The sequence below is a fragment of the Phoxinus phoxinus genome (assembly GCF_949152265.1).
Source record: "Phoxinus phoxinus genome assembly, chromosome: 17".
NCBI classification, from domain to species: Eukaryota; Metazoa; Chordata; class Actinopteri; order Cypriniformes; family Leuciscidae; genus Phoxinus; species Phoxinus phoxinus.
This window is the reverse complement of record NC_136892.1, coordinates 800,540-824,344: the sequence shown is the minus strand read 5'-3', so window position 1 is coordinate 824,344 and position 23,805 is coordinate 800,540. Positions and strand designations below refer to the sequence as shown.

Genomic DNA, 23,805 nt, shown 5'->3' with positions numbered 1-23,805 from the left:
ACATGCAAAGTGAGATATTTCAAGCCTTTATTTGTTATAATTTAGATGATTATGGCGTACAGCTTATGAAAACCACGAATCAAAATCCCAGAAATCACACAGTAATAGCATGGTCAGTGTGGGCCGGTGCAGATCCTGCTGGAGAATGAAGTTAGCATGAAGTGCTCTGGACATGTCCTGGTCGACGCTGCGCTGACTCTGGATCTAATAAAGCACAGTGGACCAAACTCCTCTTTTCTGATCAGAGCAAATTTGCATCTCATTAGCATCTCCAGCCGATGACACGGCTCCCCAAACCATCACCGACTGTGGGAACTTGACACTGGACTTCAAGCATCGTGGATTCTGCGCCTCTCCTCTCTTCCTCCAGACTCTGGGACGCGGTCTCCAAATGAGATGCAACATTAGCTCTTAATTAGCATGAATTCCTCAGCGCCGCCTTGCAGACACTCTTCAGTCCTTCCGGAGACGCTCGCATCTTCCCTGCGGACACCGAGCGCTTGTTCATCTGACGATTATCCGGGTCACTCCACAGAAGTGTGTGTGGCTTATTATCATCTTCTGTTTGTATGTATATACACAATTTGGTACTATACGGTTATCCGGACCACATGATGGCATACCCGTAACCCCGCCCCTAAACCTACCCGTCACTGGGGTTAGGACCAATCATACGATGGCCTACCCGTAACCCCGCCCCTAAACCTACCGGTCACTGGGGTTAGGACCAATCATACGATGGCCTACCCCTAACCCCGCCCCTAAACCTACCCGTCACTGGTGTTAGGACCAATCATACGATGGCCTACCCCTAACCCCGCCCCTAAACCTACCCGTCACTGGGGTTAGGACCAATCATACGATGGCCTACCCCTAACCCCGCCCCTAAACCTACCCGTCACTGGGGTCAAGACCAATCAGGGATGACTATACAGACTATACGGGACTAAAAGACACACGTGTGGTCCGGATAACCGTATAGTTCCCACATTTTTTTTGTTTTAGTGGACATAATATTTTATTAGAAAAACTTGAAGGTGTATCAACCCTGTTAACTAGAACGATGCAAATGCATATACAGCAAACCACACATTATCCAGACTCCAGATATAACTTGATATTGTTCACTAGTGTGATCTGGACACTACAGTTCATTTTCTGGTTTGGCTGTACATGTGTTTTCTGTTAGGGAAAATCTAAGATGTTCAGTCATGTGATTTTGTACAGTAACACTGCAGTTGATCCGCTTTGTGGAATGACCCGACTCTAAGCCTCCGGGTCGTGATGCTTCCCACCGGTTCTCCATGATCCTGTCCCGATCAGCGCTTCCAGCCCGGAGACGGGTCTTCATGTTCCAGTGTCCGGCGCCGGCGCACAGGTCAGCCCAGATGTGCCTTCAAACCCAGACTGTGTCGCGGAAGCATGTGACCTGTTTTTACCATTGAATATTTTTGCAGATTATCTCTCAAGCACTTTTAAATGTTTCTCTAAAGTGGATCTGTCCAGCACTTTCAGAGCCTATTTTCAAGTATTAACGGTTTTGTAACTTTCAAAGGCTTTCCTAAAATGAATGATTGTTCTGCTATGATTGTTTCTGGTGGACCACTGTGTCATAAAGCACATGCAAAACTGATTGGACAGAAATCTAAAGCTGTGCTTTTGGACTGAATTGTGTGAAGACCAGCTTTTGTTTGTTGAATCTGATGGTTTGGTGGGAAATCTTGGGAATGCTGGTATTTTTATACTGATGCATTAAAATGGTTCTGATGGAAAATCATACATTATTATTACTGGAGTCATCTGTTCAGTTGTTTTATTTTCATTTGTATCAATGTTTTTTTTTTTCTCTTTTTGTGGCAAAACTATTGTAAAAGTGAGTTTTGAATAGAGAATTATGAAGGCCACAATACAGAAACAGTTCAACAAACTTTTTTGTTTGGAATTTTAAGGATGATAAACAGTTTATTAATTTTTTTATTACAAGATTGGTGAAATTATGATGCTGCATCACAGGACTGTAGTAAACATATTACACATGAATAGAGATTAACATAATTTCACATGACTTGCACTGCTTCGACAGTGAATAAAGCACTTCTGAGTGTTTTTCTTCCACAGGCTCGTTGATGTCAATAACAGAAGATGGGAAACACATTCTCCTCCACTTTAAAAGTTGGTAACCCATTTATTTAGCTTTTTTATCGATGTACAAGCACAACTACGTTCAATCTCAATAGCACTTTTTTTAGGATACCTCAAAAAACATCGTTTTGTTAACGCGTCAATATAGGCTACTCTAAACAAAAGTCGTTTAATTTCATACTAAGACATTAGGTTTAGTTACTGAAGTTCCATGACAGAGTCGTGTGTGTTTGAGTCATTTGAAGTGCAGCAGTGAGGCGTTATTTCATGACATCAATGGCAGCGATCAGGAAGTTTAGTATGATCGACAGGCGCGCTAGCCAATCGGAATCAAAGACACGAGCTCGGCGGCCCGCCTTTGTCGGAAACCAACCAATGAGAGTTCAAAGCCACAACTTCCGGTTTCTCTCAGGACATGTTTCATTGTACGGCGTACATTGTTGAGATGAGCTCGACTGTTGCTCGGTAGTTCGGCGCGCGTCAGATCCGCAGTTTCCGCGCACACACGTTCGGTTCTGCTCGCGGGACCGAGTCCGGTGATCCAGTGAAGCCGCGGGATCTTTAGCGGCCCGGATCCGCAGTGTTGCTGAGATTCTCCTTCCGTTGGTTCTTTGGTTCGCAGCGCGTCGAGCACGTTAAGCTGCGTTGACATCGCGTCACTTCTGCCCGTTATGAACGGGTTCAGCACGGAGGAGGACAGCCACGACGGGCCGCCCGCACCGCCGTTCTTCGGGCAGAGCTGCTGTCTGATCGAGGACGGGGAGCGATGCGGGCGTCCGGCGGGGAACGCGTCCTTCAGCAAGCGCATCCAGAAGAGCATCTCGCAGAGGAAACTCAAACTGGACATCGACAAGAGCGTAAGTTAAGCCTCTTCTCTCAAACACCCGCTTCACTCAAACACCCGCTTCACTCAAACACCCAAACACTGAAACGCTTCACTCAAACACTGAGCCGCTTCACTCAAACACTGAGCCGCTTCACTCAAACACTGAGCCGCTTCACTCAAACACTGAGCCGCTTCACTCAAACACTGAGCCGCTTCACTCAAACACTGAAACGCTTCACTCGAACACTGAGCCGCTTCACTCGAACACTGAAACGCTTCACTCAAACACTGAGCCGCTTCACACAAACACTGAAACACTGAGCCGCTTCACTCGAACACTGAGCCGCTTCACTCAAACACTGAAACGCTTCACTCAAACACTGAAACACTGAGCCGCTTCACTCAAACACTGAGCCGCTTCACTCAAACACTGAGCCGCTTCACTCAAACACTGAGCCGCTTCAATCAAACACTGAGCCGCTTCACTCAAACACTGAGCCGCTTCACTGAAACACTGAGCCGCTTCACTCAAACACTGAGCCGCTTCACTCAAACACTGAAACACTGAGCCGCTTCACTCGAACACTGAGCCGCTTCACTCGAACACTGAGCCGCTTCACTCAAACACTGAGCCGCTTCAATCAAACACTGAGCCGCTTCACTCAAACACTGAGCCGCTTCACTCAAACACTGAAACACTGAGCCGCTTCACTCGAACACTGAGCCGCTTCACTCGAACACTGAGCCGCTTCACTCGAACACTCAAACACTGAGCCGCTTCACTCGAACACTGAGCCGCTTCACTCGAACACTGAGCCGCTTCACTCAAACACTGAAACACTGAGCCGCTTCACTCGAACACTGAGCCGCTTCACTCGAACACTGAGCCGCTTCACTCAAACACTGAAACACTGAGCCGCTTCACTCGAACACTGAGCCGCTTCACTCGAACACTGAGCCGCTTCACTCGAACACTGAGCCGCTTCACTCAAACACTGAGCCGCTTCACTCAAACACTGAGCCGCTTCACTCAAACACTGAGCCGCTTCAATCAAACACTGAGCCGCTTCACTCAAACACTGAGCCGCTTCACTCAAACACTGAAACACTGAGCCGCTTCACTCGAACACTGAGCCGCTTCACTCGAACACTGAGCCGCTTCACTCGAACACTCAAACACTGAGCCGCTTCACTCGAACACTCAAACACTGAGCCGCTTCACTCAAACACTGAAACACTGAGCCGCTTCACTCGAACACTCAAACACTGAGCCGCTTCACTCGAACACTGAGCCGCTTCACTCGAACACTGAGCCGCTTCACTCGAACACTCAAACACTGAGCCGCTTCACTCAAACACTGAAACACTGAGCCGCTTCACTCGAACACTGAAACACTGAGCCGCTTCACTCAAACACTCAAACACTGAGCCGCTTCACTCAAACACTGAAACACTGAGCCGCTTCACTCAAACACTGAAACACTGAGCCGCTTCACTCAAACACTCAAACACTGAGCCGCTTCACTCAAACACTCAAACACTGAGCCGCTTCACTCAAACACTCGAACACTGAGCCGCTTCACTCAAACACTGAAACACTGAGCCGCTTCACTCAAACACTCAAACACTGAGCCGCTTCACTCAAACACTGAAACACTGAGCCGCTTCACTCAAACACTGAAACACTGAGCCGCTTCACTCAAACACTGAAACACTGAGCCGCTTCACTCAAACACTGAAACACTGAGCCGCTTCACTCGAACACTCAAACACTGAGCCGCTTCACACAAACACTGAGCCGCTTCACTCAAACACTCAAACACTGAGCCGCTTCACTCAAACACTCAAACACTGAGCCGCTTCACTCAAACACTCAAACACTGAGCCGCTTCACTCAAACACTCAAACACTGAGCCGCTTCACACAAACACTGAGCCGCTTCACTCAAACACTCAAACACTGAGCCGCTTCACTCAAACACTCAAACACTGAGCCGCTTCACTCAAACACTCAAACACTGAGCCGCTTCACACAAACACTGAGCCGCTTCACTCAAACACTGAAACACTGAGCCGCTTCACTCAAACACTGAAACACTGAGCCGCTTCACTCAAACACTGAAACGCTTCACTCGAACACTGAGCCGCTTCACTCGAACACTGAAACGCTTCACTCAAACACTGAGCCGCTTCACACAAACACTGAGCCGCTTCACTCGAACACTCAAACACTGAGCCGCTTCACTCAAACACTGAAACACTGAGCCGCTTCACTCAAACACTCAAACACTGAGCCGCTTCACTCAAACACTCAAACACTGAGCCGCTTCACTCAAACACTCAAACACTGAGCCGCTTCACTCAAACACTCAAACACTGAGCCGCTTCACTCAAACACTCAAACACTGAGCCGCTTCACTCAAACACTCAAACACTGAGCCGCTTCACTCAAACACTCAAACACTGAGCCGCTTCACTCAAACACTCAAACACTGAGCCGCTTCACACAAACACTGAGCCGCTTCACTCAAACACTGAAACACTGAGCCGCTTCACTCAAACACTGAAACACTGAGCCGCTTCACACAAACACTGAAACACTGAGCCGCTTCACTCGAACACTGAGCCGCTTCACTCGAACACTGAGCCGCTTCACTCGAACACTGAGCCGCTTCACTCGAACACTCAAACACTGAGCCGCTTCACTCAAACACTGAAACACTGAGCCGCTTCACTCAAACACTGAAACACTGAGCCGCTTCACTCAAACACTGAAACACTGAGCCGCTTCACTCAAACACTCAAACACTGAGCCGCTTCACTCAAACACTCAAACACTGAGCCGCTTCACTCAAACACTCAAACACTGAGCCGCTTCACTCAAACACTCAAACACTGAGCCGCTTCACTCAAACACTCAAACACTGAGCCGCTTCACTCAAACACTCAAACACTGAGCCGCTTCACTCAAACACTCAAACACTGAGCCGCTTCACACAAACACTGAGCCGCTTCACTCAAACACTCAAACACTGAGCCGCTTCACACAAACACTGAGCCGCTTCACTCAAACACTGAGCCGCTTCACTCAAACACTGAGCCGCTTCACACAAACACTGAAACACTGAGCCGCTTCACTCAAACACTCGAACACTGAGCCGCTTCACTCAAACACTCGAACACTGAGCCGCTTCACACAAACACTGAGCCGCTTCACTCAAACACTGAGCCGCTTCACTCAAACACTGAAACACTGAGCCGCTTCACTCAAACACTGAGCCGCTTCACTCAAACACTGAAACACTGAGCCGCTTCACTCAAACACTGAGCCGCTTCACTCGAACACTGAGCCGCTTCACTCGAACACTGAGCCGCTTCACTCGAACACTGAGCCGCTTCACTCGAACACTGAGCCGCTTCACTCGAACACTGAGCCGCTTCACTCGAACACTGAGCCGCTTCACTCGAACACTGAGCCGCTTCACTCGAACACTGAGCCGCTTCACTCGAACACTGAGCCGCTTCACTCGAACACTGAGCCGCTTCACTCGAACACTGAGCCGCTTCACTCGAACACTGAGCCGCTTCACTCGAACACTGAGCCGCTTCACTCGAACACTGAGCCGCTTCACTCGAACACTGAGCCGCTTCACTCGAACACTGAGCCGCTTCACTCGAACACTGAGCCGCTTCACTCGAACACTGAGCCGCTTCACTCGAACACTGAGCCGCTTCACTCGAACACTGAGCCGCTTCACTCGAACACTGAGCCGCTTCACTCGAACACTGAGCCGCTTCACTCGAACACTGAGCCGCTTCACTCGAACACTGAGCCGCTTCACTCGAACACTGAGCCGCTTCACTCGAACACTGAGCCGCTTCACTCGAACACTGAGCCGCTTCACTCGAACACTGAGCCGCTTCACTCGAACACTGAGCCGCTTCACTCGAACACTGAGCCGCTTCACTCGAACACTGAGCCGCTTCACTCGAACACTGAGCCGCTTCACTCGAACACTGAGCCGCTTCACTCGAACACTGAGCCGCTTCACTCGAACACTGAGCCGCTTCACTCGAACACTGAGCCGCTTCACTCGAACACTGAGCCGCTTCACTCGAACACTGAGCCGCTTCACTCGAACACTGAGCCGCTTCACTCGAACACTGAGCCGCTTCACTCGAACACTGAGCCGCTTCACTCGAACACTGAGCCGCTTCACTCGAACACTGAGCCGCTTCACTCGAACACTGAGCCGCTTCACTCGAACACTGAGCCGCTTCACTCGAACACTGAGCCGCTTCACTCGAACACTGAGCCGCTTCACTCGAACACTGAGCCGCTTCACTCGAACACTGAGCCGCTTCACTCGAACACTGAGCCGCTTCACTCGAACACTGAGCCGCTTCACTCGAACACTGAGCCGCTTCACTCGAACACTGAGCCGCTTCACTCGAACACTGAGCCGCTTCACTCGAACACTGAGCCGCTTCACTCGAACACTGAGCCGCTTCACTCGAACACTGAGCCGCTTCACTCGAACACTGAGCCGCTTCACTCGAACACTGAGCCGCTTCACTCGAACACTGAGCCGCTTCACTCGAACACTGAGCCGCTTCACTCGAACACTGAGCCGCTTCACTCGAACACTGAGCCGCTTCACTCGAACACTGAGCCGCTTCACTCGAACACTGAGCCGCTTCACTCGAACACTGAGCCGCTTCACTCGAACACTGAGCCGCTTCACTCGAACACTGAGCCGCTTCACTCGAACACTGAGCCGCTTCAAACCTTGTTTTCCATGCAGGTTCGGCATTTGTACATCTGTGACTTCCACAAGAACTTCATCCAGAGCGTACGCAACAAACGCAAGCGGAAGACCAGCGATGACGGCGGAGAGTCACCTGACCATGATGTCGAAGTCCCAGAGGTAATGCGTCAGTGTTTCTGAACTCTAGCGGTGTAGCGATTCACTACTGACGGTTCGGTACGGTTCATTTCGGTGGAGGTTTAGGAAGCTTAAATTGCTGCTTTTTTTTATTAAACTGCTTTAAAGGGGTGGTAAAGTATGATTTCACTTTTCTGACTTTAGTTAGTGTGTAATTTATTTTATAATTTATTTTGTAATGTTGCTGTTTGATTATAAACAACATCTGCAAAGTTACTACGCTCAAAGTTCAAAGCAAAGGAAGATATTTGCTTTTTTTTTAAAGAAATTGTTTTTTAAGGACTACAACAAACGGCTGGTAGGAACTACACGAGCTTTCTCCCGGGTTAGTGACATCACCAACCCTAAAATTAACATAATGGTGCGTTCAAGTCCTGCTGGGAAGTCGTTTACAACGGCCGGTGCGTTCAAGTCACGTTCGTCGGAGTAAGATGGCGGAGAACTTTCTTAATTACACAAAAATACAGCGAGGTTCTTAAACTCTAGTTCTAGAAAATGAATAACAAAGATTTGCATAAGGTGTGCTTTGTTTTTTTATGTTTTTAGTTAATTTATGAAGCCAGTCCAAACTTTATCGTTACATATTACATTGTTATTTTATAATGCTATCATATTCTGTGCAGGCGATTAGCTTACTGCGCTGTAAATAGAAAAGCCTGACACTAAATGCCTTGTATTTACGCCATGTTTCTCGGTGACACGCCCACAACTCGTAGAGATCGGGGCTTAGAGAAAATCCCGAGCTTCCCACTGGTGTTTACGACATTGTGGTGGCGTTCAAGTGCGTTCAACTCGTAACCATAACACACACAGGAGCACTTGAAGTGTGCACCCCAGGAGCACCCCCCCCCCCCTTTAATCAACAAATTGTGTCCTTGTCTTTAAATTAATTCAATTACAAGTAAACGTTTCGCAAGGATAAAGAAATGATCTGCTAATGCTGTAAACTATAGGAACCCTTACTTGCACATTACTAACATTAAAGCTTAACAGAGCCTAGACTTTTAGCCTAAATTCAGTTGCTATTTATTTTTAGATATAATAATAATAATAAACACTCAAATAACAAATTGTATGAAAGCATGTAAACTGCACATAAGGCAGTTTTTACATTAACATGTTTTTACTCTAATTTATTATTGAAATATAATAATTTACAGTTGCTGTCATGTTCATGACAGATATTTTAAACATACATTAAATAATCAAGATATCATTAACAGGTTAAGTAAAATATAATTTATAGGCAAATACATTTGCCTTTACATTTTAAACGTTTATTCTTTAAACACAAGTTTTTAAAGTATGCAAAGTGACTCTCATTTGTTTTTTTGCCAATGAAAACGTGTGACATTTACTCATGGAGCCGCATTAAGATCTCCATATCTCTGGGATTGAACCATCCTTTAAAATGAAGACACTAAAATAAATGTTTGTTAAAAACCCGAATCTAAAAGGAAACTTGACATTTGTGAACGGTCACCGTTGGCATATAATAAAACAAAGATTGCTAAAGTCAGCAGATTTCACTGATAAACTCCCGATCTCTGTGTAAAGATATAATAATGATTGTCATCTTTCTGAACTCATGTTTGACCCTCTACAAAACGGTGGATTACTCGGTAAGTAGACATTCATGACTAGGGCTGTCTGGGGTCATTTTGAGTGGCTCGACCGCATATCGCACTATTTATTTATATAAATAGGCCTGAGTGTTGCGCACGCTGTGGTCAGCAGGCACCAGAACGAGTTCATGCTCAGTAATGAAACCGAAACTAAACTGTTAAAGCGAAGTGGAGGAAATAGAAGAGATTACTAAAATAAGGGTCCACAGAACATAAACCTGACAAGAATATTTCAGTAAGCAGCGGCCGGGAAGCGCGGGCGGGCCTGATGCAGCAGAGGCTGCTGGGATTGCTGCAGTGGTGTGTGTGTGTGTGTGTGTGTGTGTGACTACTGATGTGTGTGTGTGTGTGTGTGTGTGACTACTGATGTGTGTGTGACTGTACTGATGTGTGTGTGACTGTACTGATGTATGTGTGTGACTGTACTGATGTATGTGTGTGACTGTACTATGTGTGTGTGACTGTACTGTGTGTGTGTTCTGGCTCAGGTGGATCTGTTCCAGCTGCAGGTCAACACACTGAGACGCTACAAGAGGCACTACAAAATCCAGACCAGACCTGGACTCAACAAAGCCCAGCTAGCAGAGGTACCGCCGGAAACTGATATAATGAATTAAAAAAACTAACAATCTAATATTCATATCACAATAATTGCTGAAGCTTTATTGAATTAAGTTTGCGAAACTCGTGTTGGAATTATGCTCTGTATTTTTAAATGCTCACGATAAGGATACCATACATGTTTGTGATGTACTGTATTACCATATACAGTTGCTATCGAAATGATTAACCCCCCATTGCAAATCAGGTTTATTGGTACATTTACAGACTTGCAGTCAACAAATCAAGCGAGCGTGATTGAAACCGCTCAACACAACACATGTTTAAAGTGGTTTCCCCAAATAGCACTGGAAATGCAACTTTTAATGATTTCTGCGGTCTCAAGATTATTCACCCGTTCACGGCAAGCATCTTCAGCTCTTAGTAGAGCACACTTCTGCTGCAGAGAGATGTGTAATCGACAGCAGCTTCTGTTCCTGAGGAGTCTGAGATGTTCCAGCTCCGCAATAATCCTGGGTTTGCAACCGCCTTCAGATCCCACCAGAGATGGTCTATGGGGCTCGAGTCAGGTGACTGATGCCACAGGACGACGTGCTGGAATCTGAGGAGTGCTCGGGATCGTTGTCCTGCTGGAAGCTTCTTCACTGACGGCATGACGTTCTCTCCCAGGATCTCCTGATCCTTCAGTGGATCATCTCTGCTTCCTCACGCTGCAGAGCCGAGGATATAGAGCATCACGAGCTCCACATGCTGAACTGTAGAGTTCTTCACAGCTCCCGCTTCATTCTTCCTGAGGACACACGCTGATCCAGAGCGACGAGAAGATCCAGTTCGGTTTCATCGCTCCACAGAACAGAATCCCAAAGCTTCTGTGGCTTATTTATATGATCTTGAGCAAATTGGAGCCGACTGCTCTTGTGCGTTTGGCTCAGTAGTAGGGCTGGGACGGGATGGATTTTTTCTTACCACGGTTGAACAGCAAGAAATTCCCACGGTGACGGTATAGCGGTAAACCGCTTTAAGTTTAGATACGTTTTGTTTAGAAAACCTTGAATCCATGTAAGACACAATGTCATTAGACCAGTGTTGGGGAAATGCATTACAAGTAACTTGAGTTGCGTAATCAGATTACTTTTTCAAGTAACTAGTAAAGTAACGGATTACTTTTAAAATTTACAAATAAGTAATGCAAGTTACTTTGTTTTTCCATTTATGGACTGACAGCTCTCACGTTGAGACAAATCAAAGTGTGTGTGTGAACATGTTTATTGTAGTTCTAGACTAAATGTCAGCATTTACTCACCTCACTTGCACAAAAAAATATTCAATATTCCTCAAAATGAATAAAATCAGTGAAATGCGGAATCAGAATACTATGCAAACCTCTAATAACTAAATATGTTAAATAAAACATACATTTTTATGCATTTAATCTCACTTTATTGACCAATGCTTCTGACCTTTGATGATTTAGTTTAATAAGCAGAAATGACTGTAGATAGATGGAAAGGTTTGCTGGTGTGCTTTCCTCTACTGTACACGTGTCCTTCAGTCTGAGGATTATTATTTCACTTTTAGTGTGAACGGGTCTTTACATTTGCCCAAAAATAGAACTTTTGTGTTATAAAAAAACAAGCCCAGTCCAGGTGGGGGAAAAAAGTAACGCAAAAGTAACGTAACTCATTACTTTTCTAAAAAAGTAACCAAGTAATGCAATTAGTTACTTTTTAAGGGAGTAACACAATATTGTAATGCATTACTTTGAAAAGTAGCTTTCCCCAACACTGCATTAGACACAACGTGCGCACATGTGCAGGCAAGGTTTTTGTTTTTTTGTGGTGATGACGGTGACGAGCTCAGAGCTGCGGTAGGCGTCACGTGACCACGGTAAAGTAGAGGTGTAGTCCTGGAGTTCTGATGCGTTTAGTTCGAGCTTTACTGTGCCGCTGAAACCTCATGCCTGGGGCCAGCAGGTCTAGATCCAGGTCTTCTGCAGTTGCTCCAGGGTTTTCCTGATCCTGCGTTCTCATAAATCCGCTTCCAGCCGTTGATATCTTCCTTTTTCTGCCCCGTCCAGTTAGTCACCACTGTTCCTATATCTTTGAACTTGCAAACTATGCTTCCAGCGGTGTGTCTGGGAACGTTGACGTGAAGGGTGATTTATCTTTTTGGAGCATTCTTTTGCCTTAGCCATATTTCTAACTTGCAGTCAAACGTCACACTCAACAGACCTCGCCAGTTCAGATACTTCACGTGTTCTAGCTCAAGCACACCTGGTGCAGCTAATGAAGCCCTTCATTAAAGGGATACTTCACCGCTGTAAAGATGAATGTGTATTTAAAATGGGCCATTTATGTAGTAGAAATCTGAAATTATTTTTGGATTTGGAGCCTTCTAGACTGAGAAACGCCAGAACATGTATTTGTGGCTCATGTAGATGAAAGACAACAACTCCCAGAATGCACTTGCTTCCCTGCCCTACGAGGCCACGCCCAAGCCACACCTACCAGTAAGAGCGCAGCTAAACAACCTGGCTAGGCTACTAGCGAGTCTCCGTGACAAGTCTGCCCGGGATTTCAAGACCGCCAAAAATGTCCGGGATTTGGCTTTTGCGTTCTACAGTCGCCGTTCATCATGTTTACTGCGGCGAGCGGGACGAGACTGGCGGCGAGCGGGACGAGACTGGCGGCGAGCGGGACGAGACTGGCGGCGAGCGGGACGAGACTGGCGGCGAGCGGGACGAGACTGGCGGCGAGCGGGACGAGACTGGCGGCGAGCGGGACGAGACTGGCGGCGAGCGGGACGAGACTGGCGGCGAGCGGGACGAGACTGGCGGCGAGCGGGACGAGACTGGCGGCGAGCGGGACGAGACTGGCGGCGAGCGGGACGAGACTGGCGGCGAGCGGGACGAGACTGGCGGCGAGCGGGACGAGACTGGCGGCGAGCGGGACGAGACTGGCGGCGAGCGGGACGAGACTGGCGGCGAGCGGGACGAGACTGGCGGCGAGCGGGACGAGACTGGCGGCGAGCGGGACGAGACTGGCGGCGAGCGGGACGAGACTGGCGGCGAGCGGGACGAGACTGGCGGCGAGCGGGACGAGACTGGCGGCGAGCGGGACGAGACTGGCGGCGAGCGGGACGAGACTGGCGGCGAGCGGGAGAACGGCGGCGGGATTACTCATGAGCGGCGCCTGTGAGACGCACCGGTCTCGTATCTCTCACGGAGGAGCGAGAATTTTCTTAGCAATGTTAAAGCGCACATCAACCGATCACTTGTTTAGCGTTCATGTAAACACTACAGTCAGATTCACCGATCGGAATGAGTTCAGTTAGATTGAAACAAAAGGTGTGCGTGTAAACAATGAATGGCGACCGCAGAAAGCAAAAGCCGAATCCCGGACATTTTGGACGATCTCGACGGCTGGACGTGTCCGGGAAAAAGAGGATGGAGACCGCTACTACTCCGCTTTCTCCACAGAACAAGAGCCTGTTAGCTTAGCTTCCAGATAAAAGATGGCTGACACTATTTGTACATTCTGTGAGTGAGATACCCCCCTCTATGGGCGAGCTGAGAACACATGCGGATCTAGCGCCTCATACTGGCTGTAGTCTCGAGCCAGTGGACAAAAAAAGCCTCCGATGATGCAAAATGACGATTTTTGCGTCATCTGAGGATTTTTTTCCAGACAAAAAATGCATAAATCTCTCGTCTCAGGGGACATGAGGGGGGGGGGGAGCGGTAATTTGAAAATACTACAGGTTTTCTACTGATACAAAGCTTAATGCTAAATCCTGAAGAATCCCTTTATTGAAACCACACCAGTTCTGCAGATGTGTGCTGATGTGAGGGATTCTCTTCAGGGGGTTGAGTCATTTTGAAACCGCAGAAATCAAGTTCCATTTTCAGTTCAATTTGGCGAAACCACTTGAAACGTTTGTTGAGCGATTTCAATCACTTTGGTCTGATTTGTTCATTGCAAACTGCTGAAAGTCTACATTAGCCAATAAACCTGATGTGCAGTGTGTGTTGAATATCCTCAACCGGTATGAACGTGACAACCGGTATTATGTTGTGCCATAATATGGATTTTGCGATACCGAGAATACCGGTTGATATTCATAAATTCAAAATTTGTAGTTATATTGTTTTGTTCAATTTGGTGCTCTTTTACAACTTTTAACACTACTAATGACGACACCGAATCGAGGCTGTACTGAACGTTTAACCTTCTCCTCTACTGTGTCCAACTCGCGGGATGCACAGGCATTAATAATCAAACACCGAGAGCATGGTAACAGTCCAAGTTAATAGAGCACAAACCCGCCTCCTTAAACACAACAGTAAGAAAGCGCATATTTGCAAACGCGTGAGATTTAACAGAGCTGCCAACGCATTCCTCGCGCCGCAGGAACTTGTTTACGCGCGTAACGCGTCTTTGCATTGACTTAACATTGAAATCACTCGCGCCTGACGCGCTATTCGCGTCCGGTGTGAACGCACCATTACACTTTCACACACATCCATTTCCTCACGCACAGAAAAATCGCGAAGCAAAGAGGACACGGAGACCGACAGACAAGACCGAGCAGGTTACGTTACTTATGATATAAAAAAGTCTCAGCTCTCAGATCGCTTGTAAATGTGATGTGACATATCCTATAGCGCATCAGTTCAAGCGGCACGTTCATCTCTAGGCTACTAGTAAATAAACACGAATGAACAATGTTGAGAGATACAAACAACTTACCGAAATGTATATTCCTCATACTCATACATAATATCGATCAATCAGTGTTTTTCAACCACGGTAAGAGGTCATAACAGCTGGAGAACAATTGTCACATAACATTTACCTCAGGAAAGCCATTTAATGACCAGATATAGAACGTTAGTTGGCTAGAAAAAAGAGCTATAGAGTATTTTGCTAAATATGTGCACTATATTACACATTTATTATATATATCTTTACTTCATTAAATAAAGTTGTTATAATAAACGCATTATATTTAAATTATAGCTACCAGCTGTTATAGGGCTCTCTGTGTTTACAGCATTAGGTGAGGGGGTTTTCTTGAGAAAATGAACACCCATCTTGTACCTAATATTTATCCAAATGAGTCAATATTATCAAATCACAAGAATTGAATTGAAATCGTGAAATTTGTGTCAAGCAATAATACAAAACCATAGCTTACCAGAAATTGTATGTACCATGTAAACATTTTACCCCCATTGAAATTGTAAAAGAGTTTTCATTTCTATGTCCAATCCCTTTTTCTAGTTATATAGGGTTTAAATGCATATTTTGCCTGTCATTTAACTAAGGTGGAATTTTTTTTCTCATATCGCGATATAATATCGATATCGTCCGGACACGTATCGCCCACCCCTACTGTAACTGTACACACTGCTGTTCAAGAGTTTGGGATCAGGAAGATTTTTAATGCTTTTAAAAGTCTCTTCGGCTCGCCAAGGCTGCAATCAATTGATAATTGTTCTCTGTGAATATACAGTAAAGTGTAATTTATTCCTGTGATCAAAGCTGAGTTTATCATCATTACTCCAGTCTTCAGTGTCACATGATCCTTCAGAAATCAGTGTAAAATGATGATCTGATGATCAAGACACAGTTATGATTATTACCAGTGTTGGAAACAGTTCTGTACAATTGTTTCAGGATTTTTTGATGAATAGAAAGTTAAAAAGAACAGCATTAATCTGAAATATCTTTTCATAATATATTACTGTTTGTTTTGTATTTTTAATGAAATAAATGCAGCCGTGGTGAGCAGAAGAGATTTTTCAAAAGCATTAAAAATCTTCCCGATCCCGAACTCTTGAACGGCAGTGTAGTTATATCCACACACGTCTCATCTACAGTAATTGTGTTTTTACAGTGTATCTGCTTTCTCAGAACGCTTCATGACTAGTGAAGTGAGCATAATAACAGGGATACACTTCATTTATGTCAGCCAATGAGAGTGCAGCATTCAGCAGTGTGTCCAGTTAGTAAACCAGTTTCTGTTTCTTCTCCAGACCGTGAGCCGTCACTTCCGGAATATTCCAGTCAACGAGAAGGAGACGCTCACATACTTTATTTATATGGTGAAGAGCAGTAAAAGCCGGCTGGACCAGAAGTCGGAAGCAAGCAAACAAGTGGAATAAGCTCAGATGCTCACGCGTGTCTGGACTCCTGCTAGCTGGCGTTACGTCCCCGTCCGAGTGCAACATCAGGTGACGCGCGGGAGTCCCTGCGGATCAGTGCTGATGATGATGATGATGATGGGAAACTGCTTCAACTTCTGTGCCAACTCCAACACCGCTGTTTGAGTGCCGAAACACCAGAGAGGACCTGAATGAAACCATGAGACACTGAATGACTGCTAATGCCACAGCTCGCAGAAGAGCCGGCCTCCTCCTCCTCCTCCTCCTCCAGGGTTTCTGCTTCTGCTCTCGGCTCGGCTTATATCTGCTGTATATCTGCTGTATATCTGCTCTATATGACAGTTTTGTAGATTGTAATGTTAGTTTTCTTCCTTTCTTTGTTTGAAATAATCTGAGTAAATACAGTTCTTGTGGCACTACTAATACTTTCGTTTATTATTTTTAAATGCATTTCACCCGTGGCATCTCGCATGATCGTGTGTGTGTGTGTGTGTGTTAGTGCTGAATCGCGATTAATCACATTTAACACAAGTTTGTTTGTGTATATATTATATATTTTATACACGTGTGTTAGGGTGCCACTCAATGTAATGGAAATTATTTTCCTTTTTTTTTCTCAAAATGTTAGTTCTCGCCCCCTCATTCTGTTCCTTTATGACGCATAGTAGCAGTGCCAAGTTTCATTCAGATATATGATTATTTACTGGTAGCTCGATGAGCTCTCATGTTGCATATGAAGTACATTTATTGCAAAAAAAGCCTTTTTATTTAAAAAAAATGTTTGCCATGACTTTCCAAGTCCCACCGAGTCATCTTTACAGCGGTCAGGGAAGCGGGCGCCACATCTGCAGACGTTCTGGTCACTGTTTGACGTGTTGTGTTCCGCTGTGCTGACCTGGTGATCATTAAAGGGTAACTAAACCCTAAAACAACTTTTTTTTTAGTTAATGATCTCTAAGTCTGGGGCTTTATTAATGCTGTTCATTGATTTAAGTAATTTTTTTGACATTTGGGTATAAAGTGTTTTATTTCTACAATATATGGTGTTGTGCTGCCCTCTTCAGGTTGAACGGTGGTACTGCAGTTGAATGTTCCTCTTGGCAGTTGTGGTGTCCTGTGACGTCATTCCTCCAGCAGGGACAGTCATGGTGACGGTCCGAGAGAGAGATGGTGATGCCATGACTGTTCCTGCTGGTGGAATGATCTGCCTAGCTCAGCCAGAGCTGCTGAGTCTGTAGCCATCTCTAAGAAACTGCTGAAGACGTATCTTTTTCGGCAGCACTTGATCCAGTACTACTAACACTTTCTTATCTATTTAAAAAAAAAATTGCGTTAGATTGTACTGTGAAGGGTCATAGCACTTACATACTGTTGGTCTACTGCTAGTTTAATTGCTTCTATTGTTTCTCATTTGTAAGTCGCTTTGGATAAAAGCGTCTGCTAAATGAATAAATGTAAAATGTAAATGATGTAAGAGGGCATCAGCAAACCACGCCCTTGCCCTTGCCTACAGAGACACGTCTCAGGTGCACACTCACGTCTCCAGCATTGTTCAGATATTGCCCGTGGGTGGAGTCAGGCTCTGACCGGGGGTTAGTGACCCTTGAACTGCTGGAGTCACTGGTTACTCTACTTTCTGAGGATTTTTGCAATATTCTGATTTGTGATGTCAAAGTTAATATTATATGATAGCATCGAAAAATGTTGCATATTGTAGAACTTTGTCCGTGTTGAGCTACCAGTAATAATCATAGAATATATCCATATTTTTCAGCTTTTTTTCTTTTCACATTACTAACACATTAGGGGAGAGAGGATGAAAAAAAATTAAAAAATTTGAGTGGCACCCTAGTGTGTGTATATACACTTGCACACACATATAAACACAAACTCTTTAGTTACATGTGATTTATCGATTTGACGGCACTAATATATATACAGCATGTCCAGAGGTAAGAGTCCAATCATTGGGAATATATGAGTGATTCACATTTCAAATAAATATGAACATAAATGAGTTGTTTATGGGTCAGTGACATAAGAACATCACACATGAACCCTTCACCTGACTGAACCTGCAGTGAGCGATACCTGAGAAGTGCTGACGGCGGACCAGACAACGCCACAACACACCTAAAGCCAATCAGCAGCAGGGGGCGTGGCCACTCATGATGGGGGAGGAGAGAGCTAATCACCAGTAGGGGGCGTGGCCACTCATGATGGGGGAGGAGAGAGTGAACCAATCAGCAGCAGGGGGCGTGGCCACTCATGATGGGGGAGGAGAGAGTGAACCAATCAGCAGCAGGGGGCGTGGCCACTCATGATGGGGAGGAGAGAGTGAACCAATCAGCAGCAGGGGGCGTGGCCACTCATGATGGGGAGGAGAGAGCTAATCAGCAGTAGGGGGCGTGTACACTCATGATGGGGGAGGAGAGAGTGAGCCAATCAGCAGTAGGGGGCGTGGCCACTCATGATGGGGGAGGAGAGAGGGAGCCAATCAGCAGCAGGGGGCGTGTCCACTCATGATGGGGGAGGAGAGAGGGAGCCAATCAGCAGTAGGGGGCGTGTCCACTCATGATGGGGGAGGAGAGGGAGCCAATCAGCAGCAGGGGGCGTGTCCACTCATGATGGGGGAGGAGAGAGGGAGCCAATCAGCAGTAGGGGGCGTGTCCACTCATGATGGGGGAGGAGAGAGGGAGCCAATCAGCAGCAGGGGGCGTGTCCACTCATGGTGGGGGAGGAGAGTGAGCGAATCAGCAGTAGGGGGCGTGTCCACTCATGATGGGAGAGGAGAAAGTGAGCGAATCAGCAGTAGGGGGCGTGTCCACTCATGATGGGGGAGGAGAGAGGGAGCCAATCAGCAGCAGGGGGCGTGTCCACTCATGATGGGGGAGGAGAGAGTGAGCGAATCAGCAGCAGGGGGCGTGTCCACTCATGATGGGAGAGGAGAAAGTGAGCGAATCAGCAGTAGGGGGCGTGTCCACTCATGATGGGGGAGGAGAGAGCTAATCAGCGGTAGGGGGCGTGTCCTCTCATGATGGGGGAGGAGAGAGCTAATCAGCAGTAGGGGGCGTGTCCACTCATGATGGGGGAGGAGAGAGCTAATCACCAGTAGGGGGCGTGTCCACTCATGATGGGGAAGGAGAGAGTGAGCCAATCAGCAGTAGGGGGCGTGTCCTCTCGTGGTTGGGGAGGAGAGAGAGTGAGCCAATCAGCAGTAGGGGGCGTGTCCTCTCGTGGTTGGGGAGGAGAGAGAGTGAGCCAATCAGCAGTAGGGGGCGTGTCCTCTCGTGGTTGGGGAGGAGAGAGAGTGAGCCAATCAGCAGTAGGGGGCGTGTCCTCTCGTGGTTGGGGAGGAGAGAGAGTGAGCCAATCAGCAGTAGGGGGCGTGTCCTCTCGTGATTGAGGAGGAGAGAGCTAATCAGCAGTAGGGGGCGTGACCACTCATGATGGGGGAGGAGAGAGAGTGAGCCAATCAGCAGTAGGGGGCGTGTCCTCTCGTGGTTGGGGAGGAGAGAGAGTGAGCCAATCAGCAGTAGGGGGCGTGTCCACTCATGATGGGGGAGGAGTGAGCCAATCAGCAGTAGGGGGCGTGTCCACTCATGATGGGGGAGGAGAGAGTGAGCCAATCAGCAGTAGGGGGCGTGTCCTCTCGTGGTTGGGGAGGAGAGAGAGTGAGCCAATAAGCAGTAGGGGGCGTGTCCTCTCGTGGTTGGGGAGGAGAGAGAGTGAGCCAATAAGCAGTAGGGGGCGTGTCCTCTCGTGATGGGGGAGGAGAGAGAGTGACGATAGCGTGACGATTCGACATCAGCTGCATGTAACCGATCGGTGAGAGTTGCCGCGTGCAGGCGGGGAGGAGCTGCAAACGGAGACGTGCAGTTGGACACGTTCTGGTTCCCGTAGTGACCGCTCATGTCATGTGGTGTTTGCACACTTTACCACAGCGGAAGTGAAATAAATGCAATATTTGCCAAATACACAGATGCTTCAGAGACATTTTCATTCAAAACTTTATGCACTGCTTCATACAGCGTCTCTTTAAACAAGAATATAGTTCAACATAAGCCTGTAGCTACTATCAATGAAGTGGAGTCAACGTTTTTTAATCAGCTTTATTTTGATAAACATGACACAATATAACAATTTCTACCCGGCATGCACTGCTTCAAGTCAGCCGCCGATCGGTCTGCGCAGCTTCTTTTTTTTTATTTTTTTTTATTGCTCAAATGTAAACAACAGTATACAAAGTATACAAAACACATAACTTAATATTACCCTTGCCCCGAGGATAGGCATCACATTCAAACAAATTGTAAGTTATACAAATATTTCTAGTTTTCATAGCCTTTTTGTTCAATGAACCACTAATTAATTTTATATACGATAACATATCACAATAAAAATGTTTAAAGGCCGGTTTTTGTTTTATATATTTGCATTTGTGGATATAGAATTTAGCTTGCACAATTAATAAATTTATAATAAAGAACATATCTTCTTTACTTTGTTTTCTAAAAAAACAAAACACAACATTTTCCCACTTCAAAGTAAAGTCCTTGTAACGTTCGTTCATAGTAAAGCTGCAGAAGTCCTCCAGGAGGGTGTGGAGTGTGTGCTGGGTGCTCTCAGGGGGATGTCCGCAAAAAGAACAGTTCACATCAATGTCCCTTTTGAATTTCGTCATATAGTGGTTAGCAGGGTAGTACTTATGGATAATTTTGAAAGAAATTTCTTTGACCTTGTTTGTAACAAAAAACTTATTGGGAATTGTCCATACTTTTTTCCAGTTAGTATAATTTACAAAAGAATTCCAGTATGAAACAACATGTGGAACAGATATCAGGCTTGTTTGAGATGCGCCTTGCCTCGCCTGAAATGTAGTCGAGAGTAGGCGGCTGCAGTGAGGGGAGGAGTGAAAAAAGTGCAGGCAAGCCGGACAGTTTTCTCTTCTCACAGTGGATCTGATACCTGTGAGATCAAAGATGGATATCGCGGGATTCACGGGATTCACGCTCGTGCACAGTGTTGCTAATAAACTGGATGTAATTTAAGTTCTGTTGCTTAAATATGAAAATAAATATAATGAACAAGACACCCAAATCACTTGTTTAATCCCATTCCAAATACGTGTTTATCAATCTAATTTTTCTTTAATACAGACATGTTATATAGCCTATAGCCTATATTTTTGATAAAAATTACATAATCACATAATCCATATAGAGATCGCACTGGCAGAGAGTTCGGGGATATTCACACATAATTTATACACATAAAACATGATATCAGAGTTTTAAATTCAAACATTTTAAAAGAGAACAATACGTCAAGGTTGTTTAAACCAATGAGTATTAAGCTGTGTCGTCAGCAAGTCGTTTCCCATCATGCTTTTGATCAGCGCAGTCGGTGGAGAGCAACTGCGCGCGACTGCAGAATCCGACAGGTGTGCCTTGCGCTCGCGAGAGATTTTTGACATACGTCAGCATGACATCAGAGCCAGGCGGAACGCAGTCGGACACATTTCTAACCGGCATGCATCTCGCGGTGATCACCGGTGATCGGTTCTGCGCAGATTTTGCTCATCTCAAACAAGCCTGTTGTCTGCGCAGCTTCTCCAGAGCGGCTCTCGAGCTCTGATGACGACAGCTGCTCCACGATTGGCCGAATCCCCCTCATGACAACGATCACGTGTGTCCCGTGTTTATTCTCACACCTGCAGTTCCACTAAAGCTCACAAATCTGTTTTTATAACAGTAAAATCCCTTTTCATGTAGTCGCGATGTTATGTTGTGTCATGTTTATCAAAATAAAACTGATAAAATACGTAGACCCCACTTGATTGACAGAAGGTATGGATGGTGTAACCATAAGCCCCATTCACACAGCACTTTGAACCCGGCAAATTGCCGGCAAATTGCCGGAACGCCTTCTGTGTGAACGCAAACACGACCCGGGTTTAATGCCGGGATCGATGCCGGGTTGGGGACCTAGTAACATTGCCGTGTTCAGACCCGGAACGCGCGCTGTGTGAACAAAAGCCAGGACAAATGCCGTAAGGGGTGTGTCGTAGTGATGATGCACGAGCCTTCGCAATGTGGTAGTTATCGTGCGACTCTGTTAGAAGAAAGTTTGTGTTCGTCATCGATACAAGAAAGAACGAAAAGATGTCTGCAAACTGGACTGAAGCAGAGACCCGAGAGCTCCTTGCAATCCGCGCCGAAGCTGAGATCGTTCGCCACCTTATACGTCACATCATAACGTCACGCGTCTATCCGGGACATACCCGGGTTGTGTGTGAACGCGCTCTCTGATTCCGGCAAATCACTGGCAGTGTGAATGAACCATTTTCAAACGAACCCGGGTCAAATCCCGGGTCACTTTATCCGTGTATTTTCCGGAATCTCTGTGTGAAAGGGGCTATAGACATGTATCCCTATGGTTGACACTCATTCATTCATTAGTTGACCGTCATTCAAGATTTAGCGATCCAAACTTAATGATGTGGGAACACAACCTCAACGAAATTAAAAGGGGTGTTATAACAGTACCTTTACCATCCGCGGTAGATGGTTGGGAGGATGACGTGAAGAAGTGGCCTCGTATCACGTATGGTAACATTTTTAGCTATTTTGTAGATTCAGTAGCCTGTGATGGTAAGGCGATGAGCAATCTCAAAAGCTCAGAGGCATATCAATATCTACACAGTGATAAAGTCGGTCGAGTGTTGTTTAAGGACGTCGGAAACGACCTTGCGTATCTAAAAGCTGACATTGAGCCGAGCCAGAGCCTGCACGTAACACATCATAAGGCTTGGGTGCTAGTTTCAGTGACAGGGGAAATACAGACAGCGGGTTGTTCATGTATTGCAGGGCCAGGACGCTCTTGTAGTCATGCAGCAGCACTTTTGTGGAAGGTCAGTAAAGTTAGGACAATTAAGGGCACAAAATGTATTATTGTATTGTGTATTTTGAATTAATTAATAAATGTACTAAACTGAAATGTTTACTGTGTGTCATTCATGTTCTGTATATGTTGCTTCACAGTAGCCTTGACTTAAAATATTTATTTTAATATTGTTGGATAATAAAATTGAATTCAATTTAGGTTGAGAATGCAGTCAGGCAGGGAAAGACAGGGATGGCATGCACTGATGTGCAAAGGAAGTGGAATTCAGGTGCGAAGAAGAATGTAGGAATGAGGAAGGTGAAGAACATTAATTTTAACCATCACAGGCCATACCACATTTATCCAGGCACATCAACAATGCAAGAATCAACAACTTCCCCCCGACTTTTTAAGAACCACAGAGAGTTCATAGCCCACAGTAATTCATCAGTGATGGCCCCACTGTTTCAGCTCCAGACAAATGGTCTTATTCAGTTAAGTTATAGAGCAGATGTTGACGGCAACAAGGCAGGCCACAGCAAACATGATCCAACCCACAGTAATACACTCTGTCATACTGAACACAGCACAACACTAACATGTCCAAAATGCACACATTTTTATGAGGCCTACATTAAAGTGTCCCCTACACAAG

The 23,805-nt window shown here is 46.0% G+C and overlaps 1 protein-coding gene across 1 annotated transcript; it reads left to right on the top strand.

Annotated features, from left to right (window-relative positions):
• Positions 1–1,944: 1,944 nt before the first annotated feature.
• On the top strand, positions 1,945–16,688 carry sap30l (sap30-like). The gene is made up of 4 exons (XM_079585007.1): positions 1,945–2,999; positions 7,773–7,895; positions 10,027–10,125; positions 16,137–16,688. Exons 1-4 carry the CDS (start codon positions 2,814–2,816, stop codon positions 16,263–16,265), a joined length of 537 nt encoding a protein of 178 aa, XP_079441133.1. The 5' UTR covers positions 1,945–2,813; the 3' UTR covers positions 16,266–16,688.
• Positions 16,689–23,805: the final 7,117 nt, after the last annotated feature.

Excerpts from the sequence above, each read along its gene's own strand:
- sap30l (XM_079585007.1), top strand. The coding sequence starts at position 2,814 with ATGAACGGGTTCAGCACGGAGGAGGACAGCCACGACGGGCCGCCCGCA. Across the intron at positions 3,000-7,772 it reads AACTGGACATCGACAAGAGC|GTTCGGCATTTGTACATCTG; the intron begins GTAAGTTAAGCC and ends TTTTCCATGCAG. Across the intron at positions 10,126-16,136 it reads ACAAAGCCCAGCTAGCAGAG|ACCGTGAGCCGTCACTTCCG; the intron begins GTACCGCCGGAA and ends TTTCTTCTCCAG.